Raw genomic sequence first — 13,224 nt, forward strand, 5'->3', positions numbered from 1 at the left:
TCTACCATTCAACCCTCAGATGCTGGGATCAATACCGATCATGGCATCTGCGGCCTTAGCGTGCGGGAGTTCTATCAGTCAAGATGTCCCCTCAGCTGCCTTAATGCTGCTCCGGATATCTGCTGTCCTGTTTTGCCTTCTAGCAGACCAGAGCAATAGATCGACGATATTACTGTCACGCCCCCTCCCATATACTTGCATTGAGGGGGCGGGGCGTGACGGCATGAGGGGGCGGGGCTTTGATGTCACAAGCTCCAGGGTTCGTAACAGTTTGTTCCAAACACTGAGCAGCGGAGTACCCCTTTAATACTTCATATGCCATAATCAGTAATGGTCACGGCATCTCAGGGGTTAATGGGGGCACCAGCGTGATCGTTGATGTCCGCCATTACTGGAGGGTCCCCGGCTGCTCCTGCGCTCGCTTCATGTACACGGCGTATGTGAAGTATCAGGCACCAGGATGTACATTTCCGTCCATTGTCTTTAAGGGGTTAATAGAGCTTTTGTTCGCCGCCTTCGTGTTGATGTGAAACGATAATAAAATTTGTTTAGAAGTAAAACGTTTACATAGTTTTTATTTCTTTTATGAAGTTGGAGCAGAGACATGAAAAGTTAAAGATTGGAATGGCCAAACAGATGGCGTATGAGGTTGGTCTGGAGCATGTGAAGGAGGAGGAGTTTAAGAAGAAGAGTTACCCCGACCCCGTAACGGAATGTAAGCCCCCGCCTCCGGCGCAGGAGTTCCAGACCGCACGACTGCTCCTGTCACACTTTGGATTCCTCTCCCTTGAAGCGCTGAAGGTGAAAAACATTCAGGATATACTGGAATATTGGTCTAGATTAGGGCTGCACGATATAAAACATTCGCGTCACCACTTTTTGCGAATTGTCGTTATTCACCTGTTCTCCTCTCTACGGTCCCGGTATCTTCTCTGTCATCCTGACAAGCAGCTGGTTCATGGCTGCAGACATGTCATGGATCAGGCCAGTGATTGGCTGAGGAGGAAGGTCCTGTATGTCCCATAGGATTCCAGACTGCCGCAGACCTATGGGGGACTGGGGCTACGTGAGCATCAGGGTTTTTTTAGGCTACCCCTGTGACATAAGGGATGTGCACGTGAAATGGAAAGATGTGACATTTGGGGTGACTGTGGGCGTGACATGGGGGGGCGGCTGTGGGTGTGACATGGGGGGGGGCAGCTGTGGGCGTGACATGGGGGGGGGCGGCTGTGGGCGTGACATGGGGGGTGGCGGCTGTGGGCGTGACATGGGGGAGGAGCGGCTGCGGGCGTTACATGGGGAGAAGCGGCTGCTGGCGTGACATGGGGAGAAGCGGCTGCGGGCGTGACATGGAGGAGGAGCGGCTGTGGGCGTGGCATGGAGGAGGAGCGACTGTGGGCGTGACATGGGGGAGGCGGCTGTGGGCGTGACATGGGGAGAGCGGCTGCGGGCGTGACATGGGGGAGGAGTGGCTGTGGACGTGACATGGGGGAGGCGGCTGTGGGCGTGACATGGGGAGAGCGGCTGCGGGCGTGACATGGGGGAGGAGTGGCTGTGGACGTGACATGGGGGAGGCGGCTGTGGGCGTGACATGACATGGGGATGGGAAATTGGGGAATAGAAATTAAATGGGGGAGATTGGGCATGAAATTTCACAATTTGTTTATTATATCGCAATATTAACTCTCCATAATCGCAATCACACATTTTCCCCAAATCGTGCAGCCCCCTTCTAGGTCAGCTTTCACCCCTCTGTTGACTGTTCCTCACATTAAAGGGGATACTTTTTGTTCCTTGGACGTCCCCTTTATCTGTATCGGTTGTGATGTTTTTGCCCTCAGGAGCCAGCCAATAGCCGTCTACCTCCGCACCTCATTGCACTGGACTCTCACATCCCCGGATTCTTTGACGACATCGGATACCTGGATTTGCTTCCCTGTCGCCCCTTTGATACCGTTTTTATTTTCTATGTTAAGGCTGGCCAGAAAACAAGTCAGGAGGTAAGAGCGCGCCCCTGTGGTACAAGACGGTAGTGCGGATGGTGTTTGCAGGATGAAGGTTTTAGGGTTTTATTTATCGGTTCTGTTCATTAATACGTTTCAGATCTTGAAGAATGTGGAGTCTTCTAGTAATGTTCAGCCGCACTTCTTGGAGTTTCTGCTTTCCCTGGGCTGGCCGGTCGATGTCGGGACGCATCCGGGCTGGACGGGGCACGTGTCCACCAGTTGGTCAATTAACTGCGTCGGAGAGAATGAACAAGGCCACGGTATGTGTGAGATCACTAGGTGAGATTGGCTCCTTGTGCTGTGATTGTCAGTAAGTATACTGCAGCTCAGTGTTTCCCAATCAGGGTGCCCCAGCTGTTGCAAAACTACAACTCCCAGCATGCCCGGGACAGCCTTTGGCTGTCTGACATGCTGGGAATTGTAGTTTTGCAACAGCTGGAGGCACCCACGTTGGCAAACACTGCCACAGCTCCATGTTATGGCTTATCATGAGGTTATTATTATTTATTTTATTTATGTCAGTGAGTATACAGCTATACCACAGATGCATGTTATGGCTTATCATGAGGTTTTTATTATTAATTTTATTTATGTCTGTGAGTATACAGCTATACCACAGCTCCATGTTATGGCTTATCATGATGTTTTTATTATTTATTTATTTTATTTATGTCAGTGAGTATACAGCTATACCACAGCTCCATGTTATGGCTTATCATGAGGTTTTTATTATTTATTTTATTTATGTCAGTGAGTATACAGCTATACCACAGCTCCATGTTATGGCTTATCATGAGGTTATTATTATTTATTTTATTTATCTCAGTGAGTATACAGCTATACCACAGCTCCATGTTATAGCTTATCATGAGGTTTTTATTATTTATTTTATTTATGTCAGTGAGCATACAGCTATACCACAGCTCCATGTTATGGCTTATCATGAGGTTATTATTATTTATTTTATTTATCTCAGTGAGTATACAGCTTTACCACAGCTCCATGTTATAGCTTATCATGAGGTTTTTATTATTTATTTTATGTCAGTGAGCATACAGCTATACCACAGCTCCATGTTATGGCTTATCATGAGGTTATTATTATTTATTTTATTTATGTCAGTGAGTATACAGCTATACCACAGCTCCATGTTATGGCTTATCATGAGGTTATTATTATTTATTTTATTTATCTCAGTGAGTATACAGCTATACCACAGCTCCATGTTATGGCTTATCATGAGGTTATTATTATTTATTTTATTTATCTCAGTGAGTATACAGCTATACCACAGCTCCATGTTATAGCTTATCATGAGGTTTTTATTATATGTTTACCTCCAAAGACTGATTGGATCCCATTAGGGGAGTGCACGATAAATGTTTCCTAAATATACGGAATGTCAAGATACCAATGCCGATACTGGACGTTATCACGAGTAGATGAATTTGCGCAAATGTCCCCTATACCTAATCTGATACCTGTCTGGGCCCAAGTCTTGTGACACAGGTAGCGTGTAGACGTCATCCTCGCATCATCTCCATAATGGGGGAAACACAGCAGTAGTACCTGCCGATGGGGGTCCTAGACTGTAGGGCAGATATTAATGCCGCACTTTCCCCAGGACGCAGCCAACGCATGGATGTTGTCTCTACGCCACCTGCGTCACATGACCTATAAGAGGCTGCAGACATCCTGTGTCCCAGCATGTCTGCGGGAGAGGAATTGGTGCAGGGGGATCAGTGAGAGGTGGAGGCTGGGAGAGAACGAGCTGCCTGTTACCGCTAGGGCTGGGGCCGGCTCCATTACACTTGGGCAGTGTTTCCCAACCAGGGTGCCTCCAGCTGTTGCAAAACTACAACTTCCAGCATGCCTGGACAGCCGAAGGCTGTCCAGGCATGCTGGGAGTTGTAGTTTTGCAACAGCTGGAGGCACTCTGGTTGGGAAACGCTGCACTTGGGAAAGGACTGTGAGCCCTTTGTGCTGTTGATCACCAAGTGTAGGGCTTATAGTACTACCCCCAGCTTTATGTACTGCCTGTCACCCAGCTTTCCCAGTCTCCTGAAGGTAATATCTTTATGGTGAAGCTGCCATATTGGAATGGACATGTGAAGACAAGTACCAGATCGATATATGTGTGGAAAGAAAACTGAACAGAAATGCGCAACCATGTGTCGTTATCCCAGGTTATTTTGGGAATATAACCTACAGTGCTCTGAGCACAAAACCGGAATATAGGTAGTAATCCTTGATGGGGAGCCGCCTGCATCGATCCGAATCCTAAGCGCTGAAACGGTAGTGGCCATGTAGAGATAGGTGATCATCTTAGGGTAGTCACCATGTAGAGATAAATCGTCGCTCACCCGAACTGAAGATACGAACAATAACTAAGCTCCAGACTAGAAAATAATTAAACAAAAGGTTTTTATTGCCAAAATATACGGACAACGTGTTTCGAGGGTAAGGCCCCCTCTTTGACCTGATGAAGTGGGGTGCTTTCCCCTCGAAACACGTTAAGCATCAGATGTCATGCTAGTATTTTGGCATTCAGGATTCTTTAGTGCAAAGCTCATAGTACTTCCCCAGCTTTATAAAACTCCTGAATGGCAGAATACTAGTGTGACATCTGTTACTTCTCTCAATCTCTCCTCCCCAATATGGCTGCTTCACTGGACAGTTATTCTCTTCAGTAGACTGGGAAAGCTGGGTTACCATTCATTGTTGAGCTTTGGTGGCCACCCACAGGGTCCTAATGCCAGGCAGGTATAAGGAGATTCAACTCCAGGTATGCCATAATAATAATCTCTTAGGGGGAATTAAATAGTGTTAATTTAAATAAAATATTTTTGAAAATATTAAAAAGCCCCTCCTCCTAATTAAAATTTAAATAATTCCCTTTAACCATTAAAAAAAAAAACACTCCCATGATTCTGTTGTATGTGGATCCTGCACAAAACATTGTTATATATGTAATTTTTTTTTTCATTATTATTTATTTATATATATATATATATATATATATATATATATATTTTTTTTTTATTTTTTTAGACGAAACGGTGACTGCGGAGGACTCTGGAGGAAGCATATTTAACGGGGAGAAGAAAGTGCTGTATTATGCCGACGCCTTGACAGAAATCGCCTTTGTTGTACCGTCAGCAGTGGAGACTCAGAGTAAGTCCTGATACATTGTATTAGATGGTTTCAGAATGAGTCGTCTATGATTAAGATTGTAAAACCGAAACCCGTCAGGCCCGATGCTTGGTGTTTTTATGTCATGAGCTTTTGACTGATATATTTTTATGGGTTTTTACCTAGAATCATGCTGCTGTCGTCCCAGAACGTTTCTCAATCCCTTCTCATTAACCTTTTGTGTTCCATTCTGCTCTTCCCAACAGCGGACGCGTCAGAAACTAATGTATCTGAGCAAGAAAGTGACTCCAACATGGATCTCCTTCCGGGGATACTGAAGCAGCCCCTAACACTTGAGCTGTTTCCTAACCATACGGAAAGTTTAAATTCTACGCAAAGGGTGAGAATGAACCACCAGACGTAAGATCCTGTTCACACAGTAAAGAATTGTCATACATTGTACACGACATTCATTCCCCTTCTCCATATACGCTTTGGGCTCAAGCTTTCTCATGTAGTAAATGGAAAAGCTGCTTCCAGACACTTCTGTCAGTGACTTATCTCCCCCGAGAACAGAAGGATCAGACACATTGTAATCCATTGCCTGATCCTTTTTTCCTGGACATCAGTATGGAGGCCCTATTACATATAATGCAGCTTTTCCCAACCAGGGTGCCCTCAGCTGTTGGAAAACTACAACACCTAGCATGACCAGGCAGCCAAAGGCCTAGAAGATCCATACTGTCCCTGAAAGGTAAATCAAGGCTTCCCTGTCATCTTATCCCGTAGTTCAGTGAACCAGGCATGCTGAGAGCTGAAGGCAACGTGGTTGGAAAAAACTGCATAATATGGTAAACCAGTCCGCGTTGTGTGCAAAATGTTTTCTCTTCTCCTGTGCCAGGAGCAAAGAGAATTAGTTTACAGGAGAGGGAACCCCCAGGGTGTTACTTATTGGGGGCAGGTAGGTACTGATCTATAAACTGATGGTTCTTTCTTTGGCTTCCTTAGCTCAGTCCCACATCGAGGGCAAAGAAGACTCCACACGGACGAACACTTCCCCCTCTGGGGCCGGAGACCAAGGTGGCTGTGGTCTGGTTGGAGCAGTATGATGACCTAGGTATTTTTTTTATTATTATTATTATTATTATTTTTGTCTATTTCATTTATTTTATTTTGCCCAGTGTCGTGTATAATAGTTTTTTTGCTTTGTTGTAATTTTTTTTTTTTTTTTTTTTAACCTTTTATCCACTTGCAGCCCGCCCTTAGACATTAAACCTCAAGCTGACCTGTAGATTAAGAGATTGTCCAGCTAAAAAATGATTTCCTAAAAACATTCCCCAAAGGAAAAATACAAAACTATACTTATCTCTCACTCGGTCCCTGTTGCCTTCGGTGTCGCTGCTCCCAGTCTCCGTGCACAGGGCCCATGTGCTCATGTGTTACTTCCTGGTGTTTGGGGTCAGTACGTTAGTGTCACTTAACCAATCACTACATAAGATGGGACACCACTGGGGCCAACGATTGGTTAATCGCAATGTCTCACACCAACCCCAGCACCCAGTCTCAGGTGAACTTCACTTCTTGGTGTCCACCCTCAGCCAGTGATTGGCTGAAGGGCACCGGCCCCAGGAAGTGAACCCCTTTTTAAATTTTCCCATGATTTTTTCTTTACTAATATGAAAAGTACACAAAAAATAAAGCCCTACAAATCACAGAAAAAAATTGTTGAATAACCAAACGAGCAGTAGCAAAACAAAATAAAAAAATGTCTGGTCAGAATGATAGTACCGGGCCCGGTCTAGAAGGGGTTAAAGTCTACATGTCATCAACAAAAACTTTTTATATAATGTATGTTTTTGTCCCTGCAGCTATTGCCTGTGTGTCTCTATGAGGAGTCCAAATACAGGAAGTGAGGACAGGACAAGCGGGGCTCTGTACACTGAGGACAAGCGGGGCTCTGTAAACTGAGGACAAGCGGGGCTCTGTAAACTGAGGACAAGCGGGGCTCTGTACACTGAGGACAAGCGGGGCTCTGTACACTGAGGACAAGCGGGGCTCTGTACACTGAGGACAAGCGGGGCTCTGTACACTGAGGACAAGCAGGGCTCTGTACACTGAGGACAAGCAGGGCTCTGTGCAGTGAGGCTGTGACATGCTATGGGCTCATACATGAGGATGATTGATAAGCCGGGAGTCTGCACAGAGCCCCGCTTGTCCTGTCCTCACTTCCTGTATTTGGATCCTCACAGGCAATAGCTGCAGGGTCATCACTTTTTCACCCATAAATATTCACAATGGATATTACAAATATTCATATAATGGTATCATCTAGTTTTTGTTGACGACAGGTTCACTTTAAAGAAGTGGCTCCTCTCAGTGGCTCCAATAGGTTTACTATACTCAATGCTTCTGTCATAGTGAAAATAAATCTTAGCTCCAAAGTGTTTCCCAACTAGTGTGCCTCCAGCTGTTGGGAACTACAACTGACACATGCTGGGATTTGTAGTTTTGTAACAGCTGGAGTCACAATGGTTGGGAAACACTGCTGTATATCAGTGTTTTCTAAACTTTCTCCAGCTGTAAAACTACAACTCTCAGAATGCCCGGACAGCCAAAGTCTGTCTGCCTGCTACAGAGTATCCACACTATCCCTGAAAGGTAAATCAAGGCTTTCTTCTTATCTCAGCAGCCTTGGACTGTCTGGGCATGCTGGGTGTTTTAGTTTTGCAACAGCTGGAGGTACCCTCGTTGAAGGCACACTGCTATATATGGTAGTAATGGTGTCCTCTGCGCTTCCCAGAAAACTTCCCTCTGTCAGACCTGGCAGCGGAGACCAGTACTGGTATAGAGACGACGACAAACAGCAGCACTTCCATCAGGTAAGTCGCCCACATCAAGCCTTCCGTCCTCTATCTGAATGATGGCAGACTTCTTACATAATTTGTTACCCTCCTTTAGGAACAGCACTCCCGAGAAGGAGTTTCCTGTAATATTTATACACCCCCTGTACACTGGGTTGTTCCGGGTGAAAGTTCATGGGGCTTCTGGAAAATTCAATATGGTTATCCCACTGGTGGATGGGATGGTGGTGAGCAGAAGAGCACTTGGTAAGTCTGGAATCTCTGAATTAATTTTTTTCTATTTAAGTAAATTTGTTAGGTTGAGGTATATCTCTTATGAGTCAGTCCTGGTCATGTGACAGAGAAAACTCTCGCACTTCTCCCCGTCTCATTCTGCTAAATGATTGTGGAGATTTAGACTGATTATATTTACTAATGATAATTAAAAATAAGAGATGGTAGGAAGGGACAGGCGGGAGCATGAGTGCACAATCAGACTACACAGGGCTCGTTTGTAGTCTGTTACCATGGAGATGTAGACACAAAGCAGTAAAAGAATTTTAATGACATCTGCAAAGTTGCTTCATTTAAAATGTTAATGAGCGATAATAAAAAGGTTTTTACGAGCCCTTAAAGGAGTTCTCCAGCAAAAGTTTTTTTCTTAAACATGACCACAGGCTACCTGCTACAAAAAAAAAAAACTATACTTACCTCCCTCGGTCCCTGAAGCCTCCGGTCTCAGTCATACTGCACTGTTCCATTGGAGTGCTGCGCAGCTAATATGCCCAGGCTGCCTGCATTAAACAAATTAACCTTTACTTACCTTCCGCACTCCCCCGGTGCCTCCGCTATGGCTGTAGCCCCATCTGCTGCGATTCTCTCCAGGACTGCTGACGAGGTATTTGTTGAGCTGCACTGTTCGTCTTGGGCCCCAAAACCAGGAAGAGGACCGGAGGCATGGGGGGGGCATGGGCAGTACAAGAGGTAAGTAAAGGTTTATTCTTTTTTAAAGGGGTACTCCGCCCCTAGACATCGGGGATAAGATGTCTGATCGTGGGGGACACGCCGCAATGTGATGTCACACCCTGCCTCCTCAATGCAAGTCTATGGGAGGGGGCGTGACGGCTGTCACGCCCCCTCCCATAGACTTGTATTGAGGAGGTGGGGCCGTGCCTTCACGTCACAGCAGGACCCCTTTTGGATAAGGGGATAAGATGTCTAGGGGTGGAGTACTCCTTTAAGGCAGAAAAAAAATGCTTTCAGCCCAAACCTGTATAGGACGCCCCGCAGATTACCTCAATGGACACGGTCGAACGCCTTCTCTGCATCTAACGCTAACGAAATGGCTAGTCCCATCTCTAGGGTCTGTCAGCCGCCAACAAGGCCTACCTGATCATTCATGATAAGAAGGAAGAACAGCGTTCACGTCAGGATGGAGGCCTACAACTTGTGTAAAGCAGTAGGCCTGAAGGTGCAGGCCTCGTCTGGTGACCACCAGGGGGCGCAGCATCTCCTGTGGAAAGGAAGCACCACACCTAGCTTCGTGGAATGTTCTAGTTAGGCAGGGCATTAAAAAGATGCTATGGGTCTTATAGTAGCCATTGGAGAGGCCGTTGGGCCCGGACGAGTTGTCATTTTAGGGATCGGATTGCTAAGAGGACCTTGTCAGTGGTTATTGCGGCAGAAAGTTCTGATGTCCGAGCAGATGAAACCTGGGGGAGGGTGATAGCATCCAAATAGGACGAGATGGAGGATGGGCTGGGTCATTATCTAGGTTATACAGCGCCCCATAATAGTCCGCAAAGATATTGGCCATACCCTTGGGTCCAAAACTTTGTTCCTATTAGTTATAAAATAAAAAAAAAATGGAATGCGTGAATTTGTACATTGTGTTTATACTTATTTGACACAACCCGCGTACTGAGGCTTACCATGTGTTTATACCTTAAAGGGGTTATCCAGGAATCGAAAAAACAGAGCCATTTTCTTTTAAAAACCTCTTTCAGTCTGTCTCCAGGTTGGGTGCGGTTATGGAGCCAAGTTGTAACACCACACCAAATCTGGAGACAGACAGGGAGTGGTTTTTGAAGAAAATTATCTGTTTTTCGATTCCTGGATAACCCCTTAATGTACCTTACGTAACATATATATATATATATATATATATATATATTGTGTGTGTGTTTTTGTTTGTTTTTTTGTTTTGTTTTTATTAACAAAAAAAAATGCTTTCATATATAACATAATTTTTTATTTCTTTTTTATTTTTATGTAGTATGTGTGTAACATTCCAGTTAATTTCTTTTCAGGCTTTTTGGTTCGGCAAACCGTCATCAACATCTGCAGGCGGAAGAGGTTGGAGAGCGACTCCTATAACACACCGTACGTGCGACGAAAGCAGAAAATCACCGACATAGTCAACAAGTACAGGAACCGGCAGCTGGAGCCCGAGTTCTACACCTCTCTCTTCCATGAAGTTGGCCTGAAGAGCTGCACTCCTTAAAACCAAAATTCGCCCACTCCGTGGGGCCTTAGGGGCCAATGACTAAGTTATAAGGGCCACTCTGGCAGGGTCTGGAAACCAAAAACAACGAATGTGAGCTGAAGAGGGTCTGCGGCCCGAGGGGTTATATTCCGGGTGGATAGTCAGCGGCCGCCCCCTGTAGATTTATCTTATTAAAGCTGCACATGGATCCTTGGTGCAAGAAATCGGGCTCCGGGCGCCTGCGCTCAGAGGCTGCGGCCGGATGTGGAAAGGGTTTAGCCATAAAAGGTTTATACATCCCACTTGGTATCGGAGCCACGTGTAGGAAGATGTAGCAGTGAGGAGGGGGAACTTTTATTTATCATCCTTTTTTGTTCTTAAGTTTGGTCCCATGTCCCGACAGCTAACAGCCTGTCTGCCTCCTCCCGAGGATTCATACTGTTCCAGAAAGGTAAATCAAGGCTTCCCTTCTCAAGGTAAAGGTAAATCAAGGCTTCCCTTCTCGTGGTAAATCAAGGCTTTCCTCTCATCTCAGCAGCCAAAGGCTGCTGAGATGAGAGGGAAGTCTTGATTTACCTTGCAGGGACAGTGTGAATCCTCTGGAGGGAGGCAGACCTGCAGTGTGTACATCACAGAACACCATAGACAGGACAGGATATTAACGGCGCAAATCTTAGTCTGTCCGGACATGCTGGGAGTTGTAATTTTGCAACAGCTGCAGGTCTGGTGTTTGGAGAACACCGTTCTAACTTTTTGGTTTTCCGCATTTTAGCCATTTGCTCGGATTTCCAAAATCCTCTATGCTGCGCCTCCAGAAGATATGATCTGGATTATACCGCTGCTGTTTTATATTATAATATTCCCGTTTATAATCCTTCTGTTCGGCCATTTTTATTTAGGATCAGTCCTAGGAGATATTTTATATTAAAACCATCTCCTTACGTCACGGCCTCGATAGCGAAGCCCTCCCTATCCGGGAAATAAGATTGGAGCCATAAATGTTGGGGGGAAACTGCACTTGAGTGGGCACTCAGGATTGTATTCCTGCAGTGGGTGAACTTTAAAGGGGTATCCCGGCTTTTAAAAAACTTTATTGCGGCGGTGGTCCGACCCCTAGGACCCCCCTCTTAATCTCCAGATCGAGACTTCGACTTTCCCCGATGAATACTCCAGCACCTTCTGTGATGGCCACTGAGCCAATCACCATGTCCCGCCTCAGTCGGTGATTGGCTGTCACTGCCGAGACAGGTACGTCTCAGAATGTGGGGTCCGGAGCATTAAAGGGGTACTCCACTGGCCAGCGTTCAGAAGTAATTGTTCCTGAACGCTGTCACGCCCCCTCCCATAGACTTGTATTGAGGGGGCATGGCCGTGATGTCATGAGGGGCGTGGTCCAACCACCATAGTGCGAAAACAGCGTTTGGAACAATTACTTCCGAACGCTGGCCAGTGGAGTACCCCTTTAAGCAGTGCCTCATCCTGAAGATTGCCCTGGTGGGGGGGGGGGAGACTTAGAGGTCTGCTGTCCAGGCATGCTGGGTATTGTAGTTGTGCAACAGCTGGAGGCACCCTGGTTGGAAAACACTAGTCTATCCACTAACTGATCATTGGGGGTCCGATTACTGAAAACTCCACCAATCCCGGCAGCACACGTGCGCGCCCAACTCTGGAATTATTCTCTATGGGGTTTCCAGTTATTGCCAAGGCCTGTGCTCGGCGCTTGCTAATGTTTGCAAGTCCTGTAAAGAATAAGCCGGGCTTTGCTGGTTAATTTGAGGAACAATTATCCTCCTTAGTCCCACCAATCAGCTTGTTTTCCCATATCCCAAAGTTCTCCAACCAGTCTGCTGTGGCAAAACTACAACTCCCAGCATGCCTGGACAGCTGCTACGATGAGAGAGAAGCCTTGATTTACCTTTCAGGGACAGTGTGGATCCTTTGGAGGAGGCAGACAGTCTGTTAACTGTCCTGGCATGCTGGAAGTTGTAGTTTTGCAACAGCTGGGGGCATCCTGGTTGGGAAACAATGCCATTCTTTAGGAAATCGGCCTCAAATTATAGACCTAAGACCTATTTATTTATTTTTTTTCTCTTATGGGGGTAGTAAGAAATTGCAGAGTCCTAAATTTAGAAATGTACCCGGCTTAGAGGTTATATAGGATTAGAAAAAAAAGACATAGCCACTTTATTCCAAACACAGCGCCACCCCTGTCCTCAGGTTTTGTGCGGTATTGCAGCTCAGTTCCATTCAAGTAAATGGCGCCAAGGTGCTATACCACTCACAACCTGAGGACAGGGGTGGCGCTGCTTTTGGTGAAAGCGGCTATGTTTGTTTGTTTACTCCTAGACAACCCTGTTGATATTACAGATACCGAGTTGTCTAACGCACAGTCCAGCCGCCCGTCCGTCTTGCTCAAAGGAGTACTCCGGGGTACAAAAACGTTGCCACTATTCTAAGGATAGGGGATAAGTGTCAGATTGCGGGGGTCCGACCGCTTCCAGCGGTCGGACCCCCGCAATCTGACACTTATCCCTTATCCTTAGGATAGGGGATAAGTTTTTGTATCCCGGAGTACCACTTTAATCACAATAGATATTTTACGGATCCTATTGAAGGCAATTAGAGTTGCGACTAATGTGATTCATCCTCCATCCCATCCGTCACCCCTCCCCCTCCGCTGCCATCTGTAACGTGCGCGCTCCGTCACGCGGTCACAGCCGTCACCCGTATAACCTTCACCAAGGACTCGTGAGAAAAGTCA

General features: G+C 46.2%; 1 protein-coding gene across 1 annotated transcript in view; it reads left to right on the top strand.

Moving 5' to 3' along the window:
- Window positions 1–12,672, top strand: part of RALGAPB (Ral GTPase activating protein non-catalytic subunit beta) — a gene marked incomplete at its 5' end in the record, with an annotated part of 97,403 nt that extends 84,731 nt beyond the window's left edge. The window contains 9 exon segments of the mRNA XM_056547540.1: window positions 592–801; window positions 1,842–2,000; window positions 2,104–2,266; window positions 5,058–5,180; window positions 5,405–5,538; window positions 6,147–6,255; window positions 7,939–8,017; window positions 8,097–8,245; window positions 10,288–12,672. Of these exon segments, the coding sequence (XP_056403515.1) occupies window positions 592–801; window positions 1,842–2,000; window positions 2,104–2,266; window positions 5,058–5,180; window positions 5,405–5,538; window positions 6,147–6,255; window positions 7,939–8,017; window positions 8,097–8,245; window positions 10,288–10,481 (1,320 nt within the window). The 3' untranslated portion in view covers window positions 10,482–12,672.
- Between the last annotated feature and the right edge of the window lie 552 nt (window positions 12,673–13,224).

The sequence above is a fragment of the Hyla sarda genome, chromosome 12 (assembly GCF_029499605.1).
Source record: "Hyla sarda isolate aHylSar1 chromosome 12, aHylSar1.hap1, whole genome shotgun sequence".
In the NCBI taxonomy this organism is placed as follows: domain Eukaryota; kingdom Metazoa; phylum Chordata; class Amphibia; order Anura; family Hylidae; genus Hyla; species Hyla sarda.